Here is a 23,560-nt window from a genome sequence, read left to right on the forward strand (position 1 = left end):
TTTCTCATAGGCAGCTGGGACACAACATCCATGATTGACCCTAAGCCTCAGCTAATAAGTTCTGGTGATCAGGACGGAACCGTGCTCTGGATAAAGATAACCTAACCAACAACCAGACAGCAACTAGTTGCTGACTGGCAAGAGACAACAAGACATTGTAATATTGTGCGCAGCTTTGGTGAAATTGTTGTTGCCAAGACTGAAGAGCAAAGAGCTTGAGTTACAAAACTGGAAACGCAGGGGCTGTTTTCCCTAAAGCAAAGCAGGCCGAGTGGTGACATACACATAGATGTTTACAAAATTGGGAGGGGCGTAGTCTTTTTCCCAGGATAGGGGAGTGTAAGAAAACTAGGGTGCACAAGTTCAAAGTGAGAGTGGTTAGATTTAAAGGGGACTTGAGGGAAAAATTCTCAGAGCAGGGAGGGTCTATGGATCGAGCTGGTGCATGCAGATACAATTACAAATGCTTGAAAGAACACGATAGACAGGAATACCACAGCACACAACATTGGCCCTTCAGCCTATGAACCTTTCAATCTACTCCGAGATTAATCTAACCATTCCGTCCTGCACAGAGCCTCAATGTTAGGACCCTCTTGAAAAATACGGGTGAGGCTGAGGTAGAAACCTTGGTTGGCATGAAAGGGCCCATTTCCGCGCTTTGACAGATGCCAAACTAAAATGCAAATTCAAAATGAGACAATTACAGAGAAAACAAAATCATTGTCAACTTGTTTTGACATAACACAGAAAACTAGAACCAAGATTGTCAAAGACTACAGCCAATTTGTTTTGATGGAATGGCACGTGTCTCAAATAGCCATACTTCTCTCCAAGCTGTGCGGTTGCGTGGCTGTGCAATAACTGAGATGCTCCCGCACACATACTCCTTGTTGCCGTGCAGATGGAACAGGATGCAGCTAGAAAAGGTTTACCAAACTTGGAAGATTTTCTTTGATGTACTGTGTTTCATCATTATGCGCCATGTCTTATGATCATGATCCATGAGCATGAAGTGGTTTGCCATTGCCTTCTTCTGGGCAGTGTCTTTACAAGACGGGTGACCCCAGCCATTATCAATACTCTTGTCTGCTTGGCGTCAGTGGTCGCATAAACAGGACTTGTGATCTGCACCGGCTGCTCGTACAACCATCAACCGCCTGTTCCCATGGCTCCACGTGACCCTGATCGGGGGCTAAGCAGGTGCCACACCTTGCAGGCCAGCAGAGGGAAAGAGCGCCTTACACCTCCTTTGGTAGAGACATATCTCCACCATGCCCCCCACGTGACACGAGTGACCCCCACTAATTTAATACCAACTAGCCAAATCTGTTTTTAAATGAGGAACATGCCATGTTTGGAATTCCCAATAAGAGGGGTAAAGTCCACTGCGTTTAGGTACATCACTATAATTTCATTCAGAGGTTTAGCTATTAAAAAAAAACAGGATTCATGAAACCATACAAAATAAAACATACTGTTCTTTATATTATGGAGTCAGAGTCATTGAAAAGTACACGATAGAAACAGGCCCTTTGGCCCATCTAGTCTGTGCCAAGCCATTTAAACTGCCTAGTCCAATCGACCTGCACCCAGACCACACCCCTCCCGTGCACGTACCTATCCAAATTACTCTTAAACATTGATCTCACATGCACCACTTGTGCTGGCAGCTCATTCCACACTCTCAGTTGTTCCCCCCTCCAGCATTTCACCTTTCACCCTTAACCCATGACGTCTAGTTGCAGTCCCACCCAACTTCAGTGCAAAAGGCCTGCTTGCATTTACCTTATACCCCTCATTAAGGTTGTATATCTCGATCAAATCTCCCCTCATCCTCCTACCTTCTTGGGAATGAAGTCCTAACGTATTCAATCTCTCCCTATTACTCAGGTCCTCCAGTCCGAGCAAAGTACGTATATGCCACCATATACCACCCCGAGATTCACTTTCTTGCCAACATTTACAGGAAAATGAAGAAATAAAATTTACACAAGCGAACAACCAATGTGCAAAAGAAAACCAAATTGCTAGAGGAACTCAGCAGGTCAGGCGAAGGAAAATGGTCGTCGACATTTTGGGTTGACCATTGATATGGCCAGGCATTGAGGAGTGTGTTAGGACAAAGGACAGAGGGATCTGGGAATACAGGTCCATAGTTCATTGAAAATGGCACCACAAAGAAAGCTTTTGGCACATTGGTCTTCATAAATGAACATCTTGAGTACAAGAGATGGGATGTTATGTTCAGATTGTATAACACGTTGGTGAGGCCCAATTTGGAGTACTGTGTGCAGTTTTAATCACCTGCCGAAAGGAAGGATGTAAATACGGTTAAAAGAGTACAGAGAAAATTTACAAGGATGTTGCCGGGACTTATAACTCAGGTTAGGTCTTTAATTCTTGCAGTATAGAAGATTGAGGGGAGATTTGACAGAGGTATACAAAGTTATGAGGGGAATAGACAGGGTAAATGCAAACAGGCTTTGTCCACCGAGGTTGGGTGGGACTACAATTAGAGGTCATGGGTTTAAGAGTGAAAGGTGAAAAGTTTAAGGGGAACATGAAGGGAAACTTCTTCATTCAGAAGGTTGTGAGAGCATGGAACGAGCTTCCAGCGCAAGTGGTGCGTGCGAGCTCGATTCCAGCGTTCAACAGAAGTTTGGATAGGAACATGGATGGTAGGGGTATGGAGGGCTGTGGTAAGTGTGCAGGTTGACGAAAGTAGGCTGTTTCAATGGTTTCAGCATGGTCTAGATGGGCCAAAGGGCCTGTTTCTGTGCTGTACTTCCCTATGATTACGGTTCTATAGTCAGTTGCTGGGTCAAGTCCAGATGAATACACCATTTCCACCCACAGATGCTGCCAATATGTTTCCTTGCACCAGGTTTCGACATCTGCAGCACTGATTGTCACCACGGTCTTAACGCAGGGATTGTTAACCACGCTGCATCTGCAAAAGGGCTACTTACTACCGTGGTCTCACAGGCTCGTAGTCATTCATCGCCACGTCACCATCGTCGTCCTCGAACCGCATTCGGGGGTTGAGTCCTCCACCACCTCGGCTCCTTGGTCTGTGATTGATGTCACTGTACATCTTCCCCCGGAATGGACCGCGTCCTTTCTTTTTGTGTGCCGTAAAATTCCCAACACGGTCATCATGCTCTGTAAGTAAGAGTTAACAGTCAGCTTGGGAAAGCACAGGATAAGGGAAAATATTAACACCTCTAATTGTCACTCCAAGGAGCAATCACTAACCGCTCATTTCTTTCAATTCAGAAAGGCGACGAGATCGTAGCATGGCTAAGTTCAGAAACACAGAATTGGGCCATTCGGCCCATTGAGTCTGCTTCATAATTGCATCATGGCTGATATATTATCACTCTCAAAGTCATTCTCCTGCCTCTCCCCATAACCTTTGACGTCCTTACCAGTCAAGAATCAAGCAACCTCTACCTTAAATATACCCAATGAGCCAGTCATGGCAAAGAATTCCAGATTCACCACTCTCCAGCTAAAGAAATTCCGTCTCATCTCCGTTCTCAATGGACTTCCCTCTATTCCAAAGCTGAGTCCTCTGGTCCTAGACTCCCCCACTATAGGAAATACCTCTCCACATCCACTCTATCTGTGTCTTCTGGTCCTAGACTCCCCCACTATAGGAAACATCCTCTCCACATCCACTCTATCTGTGTCCTCTGGTCCTAGACTCCCCCACTATAGGAAACATCCTCTCCACATCCACTCTATCTGTGCCCTCTGGTCCTAGACTCCCCCACTATAGGAAACATCCTCTCCATGTCCACTCTGTGTCTTCTGGTCCTAGACTCCCCCGCTACAGGAAACATCCTTTCCAGAGACACTCTATCAAGGCCTTTAAATATTCAAACAACAGGAATTCTGCAGATGCTGGAAATTCAAGCAACACACATCAAAGTTGCTGGTGAACGCAGCAGGCCAGGCAGCATCTCTAGGAAGAGGTGCAGTCGACGTTTCAGGCCGAGACCCTTCGTCAGGACTAACTGAAGGAAGAGTGAGTAAGGGATTTGAAAGTTGGATGAGGAGTGGGAGATCCAAAATGATAGGAGAAGACAGGAGGGGGAGGGATGGAGCCAAGAGCTGGACAGGTGATTGGCAAAAGGGGATACGAGAGGATCATGGGACAGGAGGTCCGGTAAGAAAGACGGGGGGGGGGGGGGGAGCACCCAGAGGATGGGCAAGAGGTATATTCAGAGGGACAGAGGGAGAAAAAGGAGAGTGAGAGAAAGAATGTGTGCATAAAAAAAAGTAACAGATGGGGTACGAGGGGGAGGTGGGGCCTAGCGGAAGTTAGAGAAGTCGATGTTCATGCCATCAGGTTGGAGGCTACCCAGACGGAATATAAGGTGTTGTTCCTCCAACCTGAGTGTGGCTTCATCTTTACAGTAGAGGAGGCCGTGGATAGACATGTCAGAATGGGAATGGGGCGTGGAATTAAAATGTCTGGCCACTGGGAGATCCTGCTTTCTCTGGCGGACAGAGCGTAGGTGTTCAGCAAAGCGGTCTCCCAGTCTGCGTCGGGTCTCGCCAATATATAGAAGGCCACATCGGGAGCACCGGACGCAGTGTATCAAAAGGCCACATCGGGAAATATATATTGGCGAGACCCGACGCAGACTGGGAGACCGCTTTGCGGAACATCTACGCTCTGTCCGCCAGAGAAAGCAGGATCTCCCAGTGGCCACACATTTTAATTCCACGTCCCATTCCCAGTCTGACATGTCTATCCACGGCCTCCTCTACTGTAAAGATGAAGCCACACTCAGGTTGGAGGAACAACACCTTATATTCCGTCTGGGTAGCCTCCAACCTGATGGCATGAACATCGACTTCTCTAACTTCCGCTAATGCCCCACCTCCCCCTCATACCCCATCCGTTATTTATTTTTATACACACATTCTTTCTCTCACTCTCCTTTTTCTCCCTCTGTCCCTCTGAATATACCTCTTGCCCATCCTCTGGACCCCCCCCCCCTTGTCTTTCTTACCGGACCTCCTGTCCCATGATCCTCTCGTATCCCTTTTGCCAATCACCTGTCCAGCTCTTGGCTCCATCCCTCCCCCTCCTGTCTTCTCCTATCATTTTGGATCTCCCCCTCCCCCTCCAACTTTCAAATCCCTTACTCACTCTTCCTTCAGTTAGTCCTGACGAAGGGTCTCGGCCTGAAACGTCGACTGTATCTCCTCCTAGAGATGCTGCCTGGCCTGCTGCGTTCACCAGCAACTTTGATGTGTGTTGCTCTCCTTTTTAATTCTTGTAAAGGTCAAACAGGTAGCAATCCAGCTGAACTGATTCCCTCCTAACAGAACACAGAAATCTACGGCACATTACATGCGCTTTGGCCCACAATGCTGTGCCGACCGCGTAATCTACTCTCGAGGCCCTCCGTTGATCAGGGTCGACCATGGAAGTTTCACGCCGGCTGTCAACGTGGTATGCGAGCCAGGGCAAGACAATACAGAGAGCAAAGCAAGCTGTGGCCTGTGTGGCAGCCTCCCACCCTCCACGCAGCTGATAAACCCAAAGGAACAATTCAGCACCAGCAGCATCCCAGCAGTTGCCAGTCAGCGTTGAACTCAATGCCCGACTGCCCGATGGTCTCCAGCTCCGGATTTTTCCCTCAAGGTTTGCTCCCGAAGCCCTCCCAAAGTGTGGGTATAGCTGCAAGGCAGCAGAGGTTTGAGAGCAGAGTTTTCCTTCTCCTAGATGAGCTGCCAACTGTGGCAGACGAGCCCCGTCTACCAAGCGGTTCCAAAGCAAGCATTTCTTTTGCGAGGATAGGCTCAACATAAAACAGCATTGTGTCACCAGAAATCTGTACAATTATAGCACAATTTCATTGCTCTTGTATTCAAAACCCCCCCCCCCCCCCACCCATTGGTAGAAGTAGAATTTTATACCTCAACATTGAAGGGCAAGCAAATAAATACTGAATTACTGGTCTCTCTGGTACAAGTAAACTCAATAAATCTGAGGGCGGCATCATTTCATTCTCTTTGCTTTAGTAATAAAACTGCTAAGGATTTGTCTACATGGAGACACAGTGAAATGTGTTCACAGCCAACACACCCGCGTGTGTGCGGAGGGCAGACGTAGCATACGCACATGGACTGGTGATAGCTTGGAGCCAGATAAAGAGCTGGAGTTGATTTTGGGAACTAGAGATTCCGCAGACCTTGTTTACAGTCACACACATGGCCATTCTGCAGCCCTCCACCCCTCTGACCTCCTCGCACCCCTCCCCACACTTCAACCCTCCCAACCTTCCCTAAGCCCATTGATCTCCAAGTCCCGACTACACAATCCCCATTTTCAGCTGTCAGCCTCAAGCTGAACAACAGAACACCAAATCTACATCCTTTTGCGCTCACGTCTTGCATCAGCAGTAACCACACTTCTCCGTTGCTCTTGAGCAACAGGAAGACAGAACAGCAGCGATGCTTTCCATTGCCCAGAACCAAATGTAGCCTTTCCTTTAAACACAGACTCCGGTAGTGGACGAACAATAGCTGGCAGTACATTCTGATTTACGGTACTTCTTAGGGATTATATGCATGTAGCTGGAGTGTCCAAGACTCTCGCACAGTCCTGTATTTGCCAACGTGGAGCAGAGAGCGTGCTTGTAAGTCTGGCAGGAGCAAAGGGTGTTGGGAATGGTGAGGGTAGAGTGCTGTGGGAGGGGTGTGGGACAGGGGGCAGAGAAGGAGTGTCTGGGGAGGATTGGTGGTGCAGGTGTAAACAAGCCCAGCCCTGAGACACCGGGCAAAGTTATCATCACTCACATATGTCATGAAATTTGCATTTTTATGTACCAGCAGTACAGTGCAATACATACAATTACCATATACATATATATGCCTCTTTTTGCCTGGTGAGGAGGGTGTCTAGACACCCTGCAGGACAAGAAATAAGACCTGTCAAAGGGCGGATGAACCCTCTCGTAAGGTCAACGGCCATCTAGCAAACACGTGCCGTGAAGCGCAGAAAGGGCATTCCTTGCTTCGAAGTTTGGTCCGGCCATTCACTGCAACAGAACTTCCCCCAGCCGTCTTGGACCCCACCATGCCACTGGATGCGGGAGGGAATGTCGAGAGGGTGGGTCTGGACCTGTGCAACCCCCTACTCACCTAAAATCCATTCATGCATACGCTGTTCCTTCCTGAGTGGGGTATCCTATATCAAACCCCACGAACTGACTGAAAGGAACCATCATCATCCTATGGGATGGACAGCCAGAGAGAGAGAGATATGCCTCGTTTGAACAGTACTGTAAGTAGCCAATGCAATAAAGGGGTTCAACATTTTGCCAGTTCACATCAACATGAAGCAGCAGTTAATCATAATCTGATTAGGGATAGCCAGCATGGCTTTGTCAAGGGCAGGTTGTGCCTTACGAGCCCAATTGAATCCTTTGAGGATGTAACAAAACATATTGATGAAGGTAGAGCAGTAGATGTAGCGTATATGGATTCCAGTACGGCATTTGATAAGGTTCCCCATGCGAGGCTCCTTCAGAAAATAAGGAGGCATGGAATCCAAGGAGACCTTGCTTCGTGGATCCAGAATTGGCTTGCTCACAGAAGGCAAAGGTTCGTATTCTGCATGGAGGCTGGTGACCAGCGGTGATCTGGGACCACTCCTTATAAATGCCCTGCATGAAGAAGTAGAAGGGTGGATTAGTAAGTTTGCTGATGACACAAAGGTTGGGGGTGTTGTGGATAGTCTGAAGGGTTGTCAGAGGTTACAGTGGGATATTGATAGGATGCAAAACTGGGCTGAGAAGTAGCAGATGGAGTTCAACCCAAATAAGAGCACAGTGGTTCATTTTGGTAGTCAAATTTGAAGGCTGAATATTACTGGTAAGACTCTTGGCAGTGTGGAGGATCTGAGAGATCTTGGGGTCTGTGTTGATAGGACACTCAAAGCTGCTGTGCGGGTTGACAGTGTTGTTAAGAAGGCGTGTGGTGTGTTGGCATTCATCAACCATGGGATTGAGTTCAAGAGCCGAGAGGTAATGTTACAGCTGTATAAGACCTTGGTCGATCCCCGCGTGGAGTACTGTGCTCAGTTCTGGTCACATCACTACAGGAAGGATGTGGATATTATAGAAAGAATGCAGAGATTTACAAGGATGTTGCCTGGATTGGAGGGTGTACCTTTTGAGAATAGGTTGAGTGAACTTGGCCTTTTCTCCTTGGAGTGACAGAGGATGAGAGGTGACCTGATAGAGGTGTACAAGATGATGAGAGACATTGATCGTGTGGATCGCCGGAGGTTTTTCCCCAGGACTGAAATGGCTAAGACAAGGGGGCATAGTTTTAAGGTGCTTGGAAGTAGGTACGAGGGGAATGTCAGGAGTATGTTTTTCACAGAGTTGTGGATGTGTGCAATGCACTGCAAGCAACAGTGGTGGAGGTGGATACAACAGGGTCTTTTAAGACTCTCAGATAGGTACACGGAGCTTAGAAAACTAGAGGACTATGCGGTAGGGAAATTCTAGGCAGTTTCTAGAGTAGGTTACATGGCCAGCACAACATTGAGGCCGATATGTGCTGTAGATTTCTGTGTGATGCTATGGTATCACGGATCCTAATGTGAATGGGTGGGACACACCAACAGAAACAGCGTTCTGTCACAAACACACAAACAGGATGCACGTAGCTGGTTGCAACCCACACCCCAAGTGACAAAGCCACAGCAAGTTTGATCGGAGTAGATTAGCTTGGACAGCATTGGTACAAGTTTAAGTTTCAAAAGTCAGTGTAAGAATTTGAGAAGCCTCAAGATAGACAGTACTGTGCAAAAGTCTTAGACACACATTTAGAATGTTTCTGACCCTCTGCATGCCAGTTTGGCTGAACAGAGGAGCACTTTCAGTAATAGATTAAAGGCTGATTTATACTTGTACGTCAAATCGATGCTGTAGGTACAGCGTAGCCGCAAACCCAACGCAGTGCCTACGCGGATCCCTATGGTGTAGCCTAACGCGCACCTCTCCCAAAATGTAACTATGTGTCGCGGCAACGCGATCCCAACAACTGTGATTGGTCCACTTGGTAGCATTGCATTTCCTCCTACGCTGGAATAGCTTCCCATTAGGCGACTGAAGGGCAGGGAAGGAACTCTGGCTGCAATGCTTTCCATAAAGCTTTACAGACCTCCGAAATTGTGGAGGACACATTTCGCTTTTACGAAAAAAAGACGTTCGCTTTAAACTTGCTTACCCCGAGAAAGACTACAATGACCGTGAAGCCTTGCGCGGGCAGGTGTGTGCACATGCGCGACGTGCACGAATTGCTGAGTGACGCAGACACACCAATACACAAGTATAAATGCTGACAACGGCGTAGCCCACTTGCGTAGGCTACGGCATAAACTGGTATGCACCAGTATAAATCATTCTTAAGACAACGGTATAGAGCGCTATATGAGGTCATTCTTACCCTCGGCCATCAGGCTCTATAATAAGTCAACCTTTAGCCGGGACGTGATGACCCCCTCTTGTTAGACTATTTGAGGTAACTTACTTTATTCTTTCTTACTTCTCTTCTAATATTTGTGTGTCTGTATATCTGTGCACTAGTTAGTGCTGTGACACTAATTTCCTTTGGGATCAACAAAGTATCTATCTATCTCAGGGAGGAGGTGTAAGGTGCTCCTCCCCTCCACTAGCCTGCAGGTCACCCTGGGCAAGGTGTGGCACCTGCTTAGCCCCCGATCAGGGTGACATGAAGCCGTGGGATCAGGTGGTGGACGGTCGTACGAGCAGCCGGTGCAGATCACAAGTCCTGCTTATGTGACCACTGACGCCAGGCAGACAATCTCTGGAGAGTATTGATAGTGCCTAGGGATACCCATCTTATAAAGATGGCAATGGCAAACCACTTCTGGAGAAAAATTTGCCAAGAACAACCGTGGTCAAAGACCACAATCACCCATGTCACACCAACACTGAGTGCTACATTGTAAGAAATGCCAGAGAATCAGATTCACCTGGAAGGACTGATTGTGTCCCAGGATGGCACGAAAGAGAGCGGAGAAAGGGCAAATGGTGCATCTTCCAAGGGTGCACAATAACAGAGTGGTGTGGGGACCGAGGGGTGCAGAGGGAACAGTCCTTTCAAAACTGAATGAGCAGGGAAGGCAACTGTAGATCCAGTGAAGGAATCTTGAAAGTGGCAGGAACTACTAAGGATGAGATGCTGAAATATAATGGACGATGGATGAAGTAACCTCTGTACTTTTGTATTTAATTCCCCAAAATGTTCCCACAACCTATGGGCTCTCTTTCGAAGACTCTTCACCGTATGCTCTCGAAATTTATTGTTTATTTATTATTACTTATTTCTCTTAGTATTTGCAGTTTGTTGTCTTCTATACACTGGTTGACTGCCCGAGTTGAGAGATCTTTCATCAATTCTGTTACAGTTATTCTATAATGGATTTATTGAATCTGCCTGCAAAATATAAATCTCAGGTTTCTATGTGGTGACATACATAATAAACTTAGTTTGAACAGCACTCTGCAGACTGCCAAAAGTAAGGACTGTAAAGTTGAAGTGCAACTTTGTTGAAGGGAAAGGACAGTCATTGGAACTGCTCACTGATTTAGCAGGGCTCTAGAGCTCAGGACCAACTTCAATGAAACAGCTCAACCAAGCTTACAACTACTCCCAGATAGATTTCTCCTATGAAAATAATCACATCACCCAGAGTGAAGAAGCAATCATACCCAAAGTTGGCCAGAAACTCCCTGGTCAACTTTTCTAAAATCATTCTCTTTAAGATCGACAAACAGCTGGTATGTCGGGCAGCGTACGTGTAAAGAGAAGTAAATCTGATGCATCACTGACATGAAATGGTAATTTCCCTCTTTAAAGACGTGGCTTAATTTGCAGTTTTATATCTAATTTCCAGCATTTACAATATCTTACCCTTCACCAGAAGGTAAATGACACTTGTCTGGCTCCTCAATTACCTTCCCATTTATAAGAGTTGTAATACTCAGCAATGGTGTGGTTATCATATAGACAAGGTCCCAGGACAAAGGAAAAAGCACACTGTGTACAATGAGATATTGGGGCAGATAATCAACAAATTGGCAAGGGAAAGTTTTTACAGAGCATTTCAAAGGAGAAAATAGGAGAGTTTGAGAGTTTCTGCAAGCAAATTCCAGAGCCTGGGGATTTCACTGCCAAAAGCAGAGGCACCAAATGTGGCTATCTGCAAATATTCCTTGTAGAATATAAAGAGCAGAAAAATACTGAAGCAGGTGAAGAAAATACACAAAGCAGGTACTAAGAAAGAGAAGACAAGAACATATAGGACCAGAATTAGGCCATTTGGCCCATCGAGTCTGTTCTCATTTCATCAAGGTTGATCCAATTTTCCTCTCAGCCCCAATCTCTTGCCCTTCGCCCCATATCTCTTCATGCCCTGACCAATCAAGAATCAAACAACCTCTGCCTTAAATGTACATAAAGACTTGGCCTCCACAGCTGCCTGCGACAATGAATTCCACAGATTCACCACTCTCTGGCTAAAGAAATTCCTCATCTGTTCTAAAAGCACGCTCCTCTATTCTAAGGCTGTGCCCTCTGGTCTTAAGACTCTCCCACCATATGAAACATGCTTTCCACATCCACTCTATCAAGGCCTTTCACCATTTGATAAGTTTTACTGAGGTCGCCCCTCATTTTTCTGAATTTTAGTGAATACAGGCCCTGAGCCATCAAACACTTTATTTGACAAGCCGTTCAACCCTCAAGTTATTTTCGTAAACCTCCTTTGAACCCTCTGCAGTTTCAACACATCCTTTCTAAGGTAAGGGGCCCAGAACAGCTCACAATACTCCAACTGAGGCCTCACCAGTGCTTTATAAAGCCTCAACACTACATCCTTGTATTTATATTCTAGTCCTTTTGAAATGAATGCTGGCATTGCACTTGCGGACTTGACCTGCAAATTAACCTTCAGGAACTCCTGCACAAGGACTGCCATGCCCCTCTGTGCCTCAGGTTTTGTGTATTTTCTCTCCATTCCAAAAATTGTCAACCCTTTCATTTTTTTTCTAGCAAAGTGCAAGATAAGTCAGGAAGGGGCAGGTCCACTCAAGGATAAAGGAGGGAATTTTGCTTGGAGTTCGAGCAAGTAACCAAGTTTCCAAGCGAGTACCTCACATTTATATTTTCTGAGGGACAGTGGTGAGCTGTGACACACTGAGATTGAGCATCTATTCCACAATGTTGAAAGCAGCCACAGGGAGATTGCTGGGGCATGAACAAACATCACTGGATCCTCACAAGCAAGAGGGAAGGTGTTAGAGGACTAGAGAGGGGCAAATGAAAGAAAGTAGGGATAATCCAGGTCATTATAGGCCTGTAAGCCTCATGTCAGTGGAAGGCATGCTATTGGAGATATGACTGAGGGTTAGGATTTACGTATGTTTGGAAAGGCACAGCCTGGCTCGGCTTTGTGCCGGGTTGGCTCATGCCTTACAAGCAGGATAAGAGATTTTTTCTTTTGGGTAGATGCCAAAGGAGCTTGATGAGGATAAAGCAGTTACAGACTTCAGCAAGTGAGCTTCCTTGTGGGTGGTTGATTCAGAAGATAAAGATGCACAGGATCCAGGGAGAATTGAGAGCTTGGATTGAGACAGAAGGGGTGAAAGACCTATTCTGGCTGGAGGTCCATCACCAGCTCAATAAGGGTAGATGCTGGGACTTCTGTTCTTTAGAGATAAATAACAACGAAAATATAAATGGGTGGATTAGCAAGCCTGTGGATGACAAGCGGAGTTGTGGGCAGTGCAAAGTCCCAGTGGGATATCGATCATTTACAGACAGATGCAGAAGTAGGAGATGAAGCAGGGTGTTCCAGGCTTGTGCGAAGTTACTACACTTTGGGATGTCAAATGAAAAAGTATACCAGTCACTGAAAGTGGCTACACAAGTTAACAGAATGGTAAGTGTAGTGTATGGCCTACTTATCTTCAACAGCAAGGGCGTTGAGCAACACTCTGTACTATATACAGTAAATCTTGCAGCACCGGGTGCCATTCCGGTTGCCCGTTACAAGGATGCTACCTAAGCTAGAAGGAAAGGTTGGACAAATTTCGGTTTTGCTCTTCCTAAAGCAACAGAGACAAATGGGGAGACCTGACCAGAGGTTTCAAAATTATCAGAAGCAGAGACAGAAGACAATCAGAACCTTTTCCCCAGGGTAGAAAAATGAAACACCCAAGGAACCACCTTTAAAATCAGGGGACAGGAGGAGATAAAGGGGACGTGAGGGGTAAAAGTGGTAAGATATCTGGAAGAGTTTTTACTGGTAGAGTGGAATTAAGCAACCTGGTACACGTTATGAAGCTCTTAGATAGATGAGTGAATATGAAAGGAGTAGCCCCTCCCATCCCTTGTGAAGAGAGAGGGAGATCGGCCAAACGCTGAACACCTGTATGATGACTTCAATCGGCACTGAATAATGTTGCCAACCATGGATTCACCTTGCGCCATCAGGCCTCAGTGCATATCTATAGCAGTACATCCGCTACAGTGCCTCGTAGCCTCGTGAAGTGCCTGCAAAGTGTCACCATCTTCCTTCTTCATTTACACATTCAATGCCAACAACTTTCAAACTCCGGTTAGGCCACATCTGGAGTATTGCATACAGTTCTGGATGTTGAGGCTTTGGAGAGGATACAGAAGAGGTTTACCAGGATGCTGCCTGGTTTAAGAGGGCACGTGCTATCACGAGAGGCTGAACAAATTTGGGTTGCTTTCTCTGGACACGGAGGCCTGAGGGGAGATCTGATAGAGGGTTATAAGATTATGAGAGGCACAGACCGAATAGACAGGAAGTAACCCTAGACTCCCAGGGTTGACATGTCCAATACTGGAGGGGTATGTTCAAAGGGGATGTGAGGGTTAAGCTTTTCTCTCAGAAAGTGGTGGATATCTGGAATGTGCTGCCTGCTATGGTGGTAGAGGCAAATAAATTAGAGCCTTCGAAGAGCCGTTCAGACAGGTACAAGGATACAAGGACGATGGAAGGATAGATACATAGTGGGCCATGTTTTGTGGTTTAAATTTCTGGGTCACAGGTTGTACTGATACGAATGCTTTACTACTGAAGTGATGAAGGTCCTTCCACACAAGTGAACAGAACTTCTGGGATTGGTGCTAGATTCCTGGATTCTGAACCAACAGATGAGGATGCATTGTCATCACAGAAGTCTGCAGTGGTGGAAGTTCTGCTGCATGGTTAAATTGAAATTGTCAATTTCTCCAAAGCAGGGCAGTGTTTTACACCAGAGTACCAACGGCATGCACCATGGTAGCACAGCGAGTCAGTGCAGTGCTGGACAGAGCCAGGATTCATTCCTCGCCACTAACTGTAAGGAGTTTGGACGTTCTTCTCGTGGGTTTTCGCCAGGCGCTCGCCCCCTCCCCCACAGCGAGTTAGGGATTGTGGGCGTGCTACGCTGGTGCCAGAGGTGTGGCAACACTTGTGGGCTGCCCCCCCAGCACATCCCCGGACTGTGTCGGACATTGGGCCAAGTGACGCACTGCACTGTACGTTTCAATGAAGCTGATCGTCTTTGGGACACCTACGTCCACCCACACTCACAACCTCTGCAAACGAGTGACTCCAGTGTCCAATCTCAGCCAGGGCGTTAATATCAAGATCGTTTAACGTCACCTCCAGTGAAAAGAAGCACTTTTACTCCCAATCCAATGCAACACAAAAGAAAACACACCAAGAACACAATAGACATAAACACAAGCTAGCTTATATAGATGTCCATAAAGTGACACTAGGCACAGGAGTGTCTGTACATAAGGCAACTGACAGGAGATGATAAAGCAGCGATGGTCAGGGTGTGGACGGCTGGGTTAGCGGGTGGAGGTGTTGATCAGCCTTACCGCTTGAGGAAAGTGACTGTTTTTGAGTCTGGTGGTCCTGGTGTGGATGGTACGCAGCCTCCTCTCTGATAGGAGTGGGACAAACCGTCCATGAGCAGGGTGGGTGGGATTCCTCACGATGCTACTGGCCCTATGTCGGCGATGGCGGGCAGGCTGGTGCCAGAGCTTTGACTACTCGTTGTAGAACTGTCCTGTCTGCCACAGTGCTATTCCAGTACTGTGTGTACACAGCTGCTCTCCGAACATGGAAAGTACTTGGCAAGCTACACACTCAGTATCACCAATTATCAGTTCTGCAGAGTGTTACACTATTTCTGCCTGCAGACTTTGAAACTGAGGTCACTAGATGGGGTGAGAGCCTTAATCATCTCTTCCCCGCTCTGCGAATGCCTCGCACATCCACTCTATCTGTGTCCTCTGGTCCTAGACTCCCCCAGTACAGGAAACATCCTCTCCACATCCACTCTATCTGTGTCCTCTGGTCCTAGACTCCCCCACTATAGGAAACATCCTCTCCACATCCACTCTATCTGTGTCCTCTGGTCCTAGACTCCCCCACTATAGGAAACATCCTCTCCACATCCACTCTATCTGTGTCCTCTGGTCCTAGACTCCCCCACTATAGGAAACATCCTCTCCACATCCACTCTATCTGTGTCCTCTGGTCCTAGACTCCCCCACTATAGGAAACATCCTCTCCACATCCACTCTATCTGTGTCCTCTGGTCCTAGACTTCCACACTACAGGAAGCATCCTCTGCACATCCACTCTATCTGTGTCCTCTGGTCCTAGACTCCCACACTACAGGAAGCATCCTCTGCACATCCAACTCCTTTCAATATTCAATGGGCCTCAAGGAGATTCCACTTCATTCCTCAAACTCCAGCAAGTGCAGGCCCAGAATCAAATGCTCCTCAGACGATAACCTGAGATCACTCTCAGGAACCTCCTCATAACCAGCAGATTCTTCATTACACAAAAGGGCCCAAAACTGTTCCACATGTAAATGAACACCAAAAAAAAACTCCAGAAGGTTCCACGAGTCACAGAGGCAACACGCTTGCTTACCTCAATGACACTTCAAGCATCGAGCTGAGCAAGGAGGAGATGCTCACTTGCCCTCTCTTCGGCAATTACACAACTCTTGGTTCCACATCTCGCAATACAATCTCACCCTTAAACAATGGTTCCCAAACGTCAGCTCCACAGAATAAGGAGGGCTGGACACCCCTGCCCTAAAACAATAATGACTTTTACTTTTAAATCTCACTATCACTGAGTTGGGACAGAACCGTTATAGCAGAATTGGCAGATCACAGCTGTCCACTACCCACATCAACAGGGAGAAAGAGTAGTGTGTTCAAGCTTACTGAATCAAGGCTGGAGAACGCAGTGAAGCTTCAAGAAGATATAAATAAGCAATGTGTTGTCTGACACTACACAATATGGAAAAACACAGTCATCCTTTTTGGGAGAAAGTGTATTTTTTTACATTATGAAGCATGTTGGTGCCGTGTAATCACTGAAAGCTGACGTGTAGATAGTGCAAGCAAAGGGCATTTGGCTCATTGCTCGACTGCGTAGGTCGTCTACCTGCGTTCAACTGGACTTCCACTCCCTCCTGCAAAGATTGAGTGGGGGGGCTGTGAGGTCTGTGGTGCGTGCTTCTCTGGATTCTATTTATCCAGGCGATCAATAAGGACAGTGTAAAAAGGCCCTGCGTTGACTAGCACGGCGGTGCGGAACGGAACTAAATACTGCTGGTTGGATGCTTGATATTCTAGCTGTTGTTCACTCGCTTTTTTCTCATGTTGGGGGTCTGATGCTTTTTTGAACGGGTTCCATGGTGTTTCGTTGCTTTGTGGCTGCCTGAGACAGGACGAATCTCAGAGATGTATTCTGTATACATCTTTTGACCATAGAACTACTCTGAACTCGAAACTTCACAGCAAAGGATACTGAAGACGTCTTCCTGTCAGTATGGAGTGTGCAGTCGGTCTCTCTACCCAAAGTAGGATATACCAGCAATACAGCCAGTGAGATAAAAGGATGGGTGAGATTATATTCAGATGTTGAGATTAATCCAATGAAAACATACATGTTTAAAAAGGACTGAAAGCACAGATGCAGGGTTGACGTTTTCGCTGCCTGAGGTGTACAGAACTGAGGGGCACAGTGTCAAAGTGGCTGACAAGCAGAGATTTCTTCACCCAGAGGGCAGTGTACCTTTGAAATAGACCTTAGGATCACAGAAGCAGAATAAGGCCATTCTGTCCATCGAATCAATACCACCATTCAATTAGGCTGATCCATCATTCCTCTGGCTGACTGGCAGGAGGCAAAGAGTGGGAATAAAGGGGGCCTACTCCGATTGGCTACTGGTAGTGTTAGGATGGAATTGATGGCTTTGTGGCCAAGTTTGCAGCGCATATGAAGATAGGTGGAGGGGTAGGTAGTGTTGAGGAAGTCGATGGTGCAGAAGGACTCAAATTAGGAGAATGGGCAAAGTGGCAGATGGAATACTGTGTCAGGAAGTGGATGACACTTTGGTAGAAGGAATAAAAGAACTATTTTCTAACCAAGACGAAAATTCGAAAATCAGAGGTGCAAACGTGCAGGGTTCCAAAAAGGTTAACTTGCAGGTTGAGTCTGTGGTGAAGAAAGTGAATGCAATGTGCGCATTAATGCATGAGCACTAGAATATAAAAGCAACAATATGATGGTGAAGCTTTATAATACATTGGTCAGACCACAATTGTAGGATCGTGAGCACTTCTGGGCCCCTCATCAAAATTGGCTGTGCTGAGAAGGTCCAGAGGAAGTACACAAAAATGATTCCAGGAATGAAAGGGTTAACATATGAGCAGCGATTGATGGCTCTGGAGTTTAAAAGAATGAGGGAGGAACCTACAAAATGTTGAAAGGTCTCGATAGAGTGGATGTTTCCTGTAGTGGGGGTGTCTAGGACCAGAGGACACAGACAGAGTGGATGTGGAGGGGATGTTTCCTGTAGTGGGGGAGTCTAGGACCAGAGGACACAGATAGATTGGATGTGGAGGGGATGTTTCCTGTAGTGGGGGTGTCTAGGACCAGAGGACACAGAGAGAGTGGATGTGGAGAGGATGTTTCCTATAGTGGGGAGTCTAGGACCAGAGGGCACAGATAGAGTGGATGTGGAGGGGATGTTTCATATAGTGGGGGAGTCTAGGACCAGAGGACGCAGATAGAGTGGATGTGGAGGGGATGTTTCCTATAGTGGGGGAGTCTAGGACCAGAGGACACAGATAGAGTGGATGTGGAGAGGATGTTTCCTATAGTGGGGGAGTCTAGGACCAGAGGACAGAGATAGAGTGGATGTGGAGGGGATGTTTCCTATAGTGGGGGAGTCTAGGAGCAGAGGACACAGATAGAGTGGACGTGCAGAGGATGTTTCCTATAGTGGGGGAGTCTAGGACCAGAGGACACAGATAGAGTGGATGTGGAGAGGATGTTTCCTATAGTGGGGGAGTCTAGGACCAGAGGACACAGATAGAGTGGACGTGGAGAGGATGTTTCCTATAGTGGGGGAGTCTGGGACCAGAGGACACAGATAGAGTGGATGTGGAGGGGATGTTTCCTATAGTGGGGGAGTCTAGGACCAGAGGGCACAGATAGAGTGGATGTGGAGAGGATGTTTCCTATGGTGGGGGCGTCTAGGACCAGAGGACACAGATAGATTGGACATGGAGGGGATGTTTCCTATAGTGGGGGAGTCTAGGACCAGAGGACACAGACAGAGTGGATGTGGAGAGAATGTTTCCTATAGTGGGGGAGTCTGGGACCAGAGGACACAGATAGAGTGGATGTAGAGAGGATGTTTCCTATACTGGGGGAATCTAGGACCAGAGGACACAGATAGAGTGGATGTGGAGGGGATGTTTCCTATACTGGGGGAGTCTAGGACCAGAGGGCACAGATAGAGTGGATGTGGAGAGGATGTTTCCTATAGTGGGGGAGTCTAGGACCAGAGGACACAGATAGAGTGGATGTGGAGAGGGTGTTTCCTATAGTGGGGGAGTCTAGGACCAGAGGACACAGATAGAGTGGATGTAGAGAGGATGTTTCCTATACTGGGGGAATCTAGGACCAGAGGGCACAGGTTCAGAATAGAGGGACGTCCATTTAGATCAGAGATGAGGAATGTCATTATCCAGAGCGTGGTGAATCTCGCTCGCCGCAGATAGTTGGAGGCCAGGTCACTGGGTATATTTAAAGCACAGGCTGATAGGTTCATGGTTAGTCAGAGTGTCGAAAGTTACGGGGAGAAGGCAGGAGACTGGGGTTGGGAGGGATAATAAATCAGCCACGACGAACTGAACGGACCGAATGGCCTAATTCTATCGCAGTCTCGCTTCCTAGGTGAGAAATTTCAACCAGGCCGCAGCTGAGATTGACACCGCCCGACGGTCCACCCCACGAACACAGCGCGCAGTCAATACTTACATCCCCACATAGAAAGTCACAGTGCAGACTGTACACAATGAGATATAGAGAGTGGGAGGGGAGCCGGGCCCACGCAGGCCTCGGCAACCCGCACTGCGGCCTACGGAGCCGGGACGAGGCCGGAGGGGAGGGGTGAAGGGAGGGAATTGAAGGGACAGGCCCAGGCCCAGGCCCAGGCCCGCCTGTCGCCCTTACCGCTGTAGTAGCGCCCGTCCTCCGACATGCCGCCCGACCACTCTCCCGCACAAGGCCTCCGCTCGGGGGGTGGGGGAACGGCACCGCTGGCCGTTGGTTCCGGGCAGGTTCCGAGGCGCCGGCCGTTGGTTCCGGGCGGGTTCGGGTCGGACGGAATTATTTGAACCCTCACCGGCGGACCCACGCGCCCGCGCGCACACTCGTCCAACAGTTAAAGAGACGCTGACGCGCGTTCGCGACACCTACACCCCCTCCCCCCACACACACACACACACACACACACACACACACACCTCTGCGCATGCGTATGCGTCTCTCACCGTTCGGCACTCACCGCACATGCGCATGACTCATTTGTTTAATATCTTCGTACTGCGCATGCCTACATGCCCTTCAAAACTGCCTTCCTCTCCCCGCACATGCGCATGAAACCTCAAAGTGTTCGCTCTCCATCTGTGCAGAGGCGTGAACCTCTATGCGTGTATCACCAATGCGGGAATAGATCTGGCGTGAACCTCTATACGTGTATCACCATTGCGGGAATAGATCTGGCGTGAACCTCTATGCGTGTATCGCCATTGCGGGAATAGATCTGGCGTGAACCTCTATGCGTGTATCGCCATTGCGGGAATAGATCTGGCGTGAACCTCTATGCGTGTATCGCCATTGCGGGAATAGATCTGGCGTGAACCTCTATACGTGTATCACCATTGCGGGAATAGATCTGGCGTGAACCTCTATGCGTGTATCGCCATTGCGGGAATAGATCTGGCGTGAACCTCTATACGTGTATCACCATTGCGGGAATAGATCTGGCGTGAACCTCTATACGTGTATCACCATTGCGGGAATAGATCTGGCGTGAACCTCTATACGTGTATCACCATTGCGGGAATAGATCTGGCGTGAACCTCTATACGTGTATCACCATTGCGGGAATAGATCTGGCGTGAACCTCTATACGTGTATCACCATTGCGGGAATAGATCTGGCGTGAACCTCTATGCGTGTATCACCAATGCGGGAATAGATCTGGCGTGAACCTCTATGCGTGTATCGCCATTGCGGGAATAGATCTGGCGTGAACCTCTATACGTGTATCGCCATTGCGGGAATAGATCTGGCGTGAACCTCTATACGTGTATCGCCATTGCGGGAATAGATCTGGCGTGAACCTCTATGCGTGTATCACCAATGCGGGAATAGATCTGGCGTGAACCTCTATGCGTGTATCACCATTGCGGGAATAGATCTGGCGTGAACCTCTATGCGTGTATCACCATTGCGGGAATAGATCTGGCGTGAACCTCTATGCGTGTATCACCATTGCGGGAATAGATCTGGCGTGAACCTCTATGCGTGTATCGCCATTGCGGGAATAGATCTGGCGTGAACCTCTATGCGTGTATCGCCATTGCGGGAATAGATCTGGCGTGAACCTCTATGCGTGTATCGCCATTGCGGGAATAGATCTGGCGTGAACCTCTCTACGTGTATCGCCAATGCGGGAATAGATCTGGCGTGAACCTCTCTACGTGTATCGCCATTGCGGGAATAGATCTGGCGTGAACGTCTCTACGTGTATCGCCATTGCGGGAATAGATCTGGCGTGAACCTCTCTACGTGTATCGCCATTGCGGGAATAGATCTGGCGTGAACCTCTCTACGTGTATCGCCATTGCGGGAATAGATCTGGCGTGAACCTCTCTACGTGTATCGCCATTGCGGGAATAGATCTGGCGTGAACCTCTCTACGTGTATCGCCATTGCGGGAATAGATCTGGCGTGAACCTCTCTACGTGTATCGCCATTGCGGGAATAGATCTGGCGTGAACCTCTCTACGTGTATCGCCATTGCGGGAATAGATCTGGCGTGAACCTCTCTGCGTGTATCGCCATTGCGGGAATAGATCTGGCGTGAACCTCTCTGCGTGTATCGCCATTGCGGGAATAGATCTGGCGTGAACCTCTCTGCGTGTATCGCCAATGCGGGAATAGATCTGGCGTGAACCTCTCTACGTGTATCGCCATTGCGGGAATAGATCTGGCGTGAACCTCTCTACGTGTATCGCCATTGCGGGAATAGATCTGGCGTGAACCTCTCTACGTGTATCGCCATTGCGGGAATAGATCTGGCGTGAACCTCTCTACGTGTATCGCCATTGCGGGAATAGATCTGGCGTGAACCTCTCTACGTGTATCGCCATTGCGGGAATAGATCTGGCGTGAACCTCTCTACGTGTATCGCCATTGCGGGAATAGATCTGGCGTGAACCTCTCTACGTGTATCGCCATTGCGGGAATAGATCTGGCGTGAACCTCTCTACGTGTATCGCCATTGCGGGAATAGATCTGGCGTGAACCTCTCTACGTGTATCGCCATTGCGGGAATAGATCTGGCGTGAACCTCTCTGCGTGTATCGCCATTGCGGGAATAGATCTGGCGTGAACCTCTCTGCGTGTATCGCCATTGCGGGAATAGATCTGGCGTGAACCTCTCTGCGTGTATCGCCATTGCGGGAATAGATCTGGCGTGAACCTCTCTGCGTGTATCGCCATTGCGGGAATAGATCTGGCGTGAACCTCTCTGCGTGTATCGCCATTGCGGGAATAGATCTGGCGTGAACCTCTATGCGTGTATCGCCATTGCGGGAATAGATCTGGCGTGAACCTCTCTGCGTGTATCGCCATTGCGGGAATAGATCTGGCGTGAACCTCTATGCGTGTATCGCCATTGCGGGAATAGATCTGGCGTGAACCTCTATGCGTGTATCGCCATTGCGGGAATAGATCTGGCGTGAACCTCTATGCGTGTATCGCCATTGCGGGAATAGATCTGGCGTGAACCTCTATGCGTGTATCGCCATTGCGGGAATAGATCTGGCGTGAACCTCTATGCGTGTATCGCCATTGCGGGAATAGATCTGGCGTGAACCTCTATGCGTGTATCGCCATTGCGGGAATAGATCTGGCGTGAACCTCTATGCGTGTATCGCCATTGCGGGAATAGATCTGGCGTGAACCTCTATGCGTGTATCGCCATTGCGGGAATAGATCTGGCGTGAACCTCTATGCGTGTATCGCCATTGCGGGAATAGATCTGGCGTGAACCTCTATGCGTGTATCGCCATTGCGGGAATAGATCTGGCGTGAACCTCTATGCGTGTATCGCCATTGCGGGAATAGATCTGGCGTGAACCTCTATGCGTGTATCGCCATTGCGGGAATAGATCTGGCGTGAACCTCTATGCGTGTATCGCCATTGCGGGAATAGATCTGGCGTGAACCTCTATGCGTGTATCGCCATTGCGGGAATAGATCTGGCGTGAACCTCTATGCGTGTATCGCCAATGCGGGAATAGATCTGGCGTGAACCTCTATGCGTGTATCGCCAATGCGGGAATAGATCTGGCGTGAACCTCTATGCGTGTATCGCCAATGCGGGAATAGATCTGGCGTGAACCTCTATGCGTGTATCGCCAATGCGGGAATAGATCTGGCGTGAACCTCTATGCGTGTATCGCCATTGCGGGAATAGATCTGGCGTGAACCTCTATGCGTGTATCGCCATTGCGGGAATAGATCTGGCGTGAACCTCTATGCGTGTATCGCCATTGCGGGAATAGATCTGGCGTGAACCTCTATGCGTGTATCGCCATTGCGGGAATAGATCTGGCGTGAACCTCTATACGTGTATCGCCATTGCGGGAATAGATCTGGCGTGAACCTCTATACGTGTATCGCCAATGCGGGAATAGATCTGGCGTGAACCTCTATACGTGTATCGCCAATGCGGGAATAGATCTGGCGTGAACCTCTATACGTGTATCGCCATTGCGGGAATAGATCTGGCGTGAACCTCTATAGGTGTATCGCCAATGCGGGAATAGATCTGGCGTGAACCTCTATACGTGTATC

General features: G+C 48.2%; 1 protein-coding gene across 2 annotated transcripts in view; it reads right to left on the bottom strand.

The window, feature by feature from the left end:
• Positions 1-19,920, bottom strand: part of LOC140192806 (nuclear RNA export factor 1-like) — an 86,060-nt gene extending 66,140 nt beyond the window's left edge. Inside the window, exons 1-3 of one of the 2 annotated variants that reach the window (XM_072250284.1) lie at positions 19,643-19,920; positions 7,168-7,691; positions 2,973-3,165 (exon numbers count right to left, since the gene is read on the bottom strand). In XM_072250284.1, the coding sequence (XP_072106385.1) occupies positions 2,973-3,165; positions 7,168-7,186 (212 nt within the window). In that variant the 5' untranslated portion in view covers positions 7,187-7,691; positions 19,643-19,920. The remainder of the gene's footprint in view (positions 1-2,972; positions 3,166-7,167; positions 7,692-19,642) is intronic. The other variant, XM_072250283.1, reaches the window with a different exon arrangement.
• Between the last annotated feature and the right edge of the window lie 3,640 nt (positions 19,921-23,560).

This window comes from Mobula birostris, unplaced genomic scaffold (genome assembly GCF_030028105.1).
Source record: "Mobula birostris isolate sMobBir1 unplaced genomic scaffold, sMobBir1.hap1 scaffold_268, whole genome shotgun sequence".
NCBI lineage: Eukaryota > Metazoa > Chordata > Chondrichthyes > Myliobatiformes > Myliobatidae > Mobula > Mobula birostris.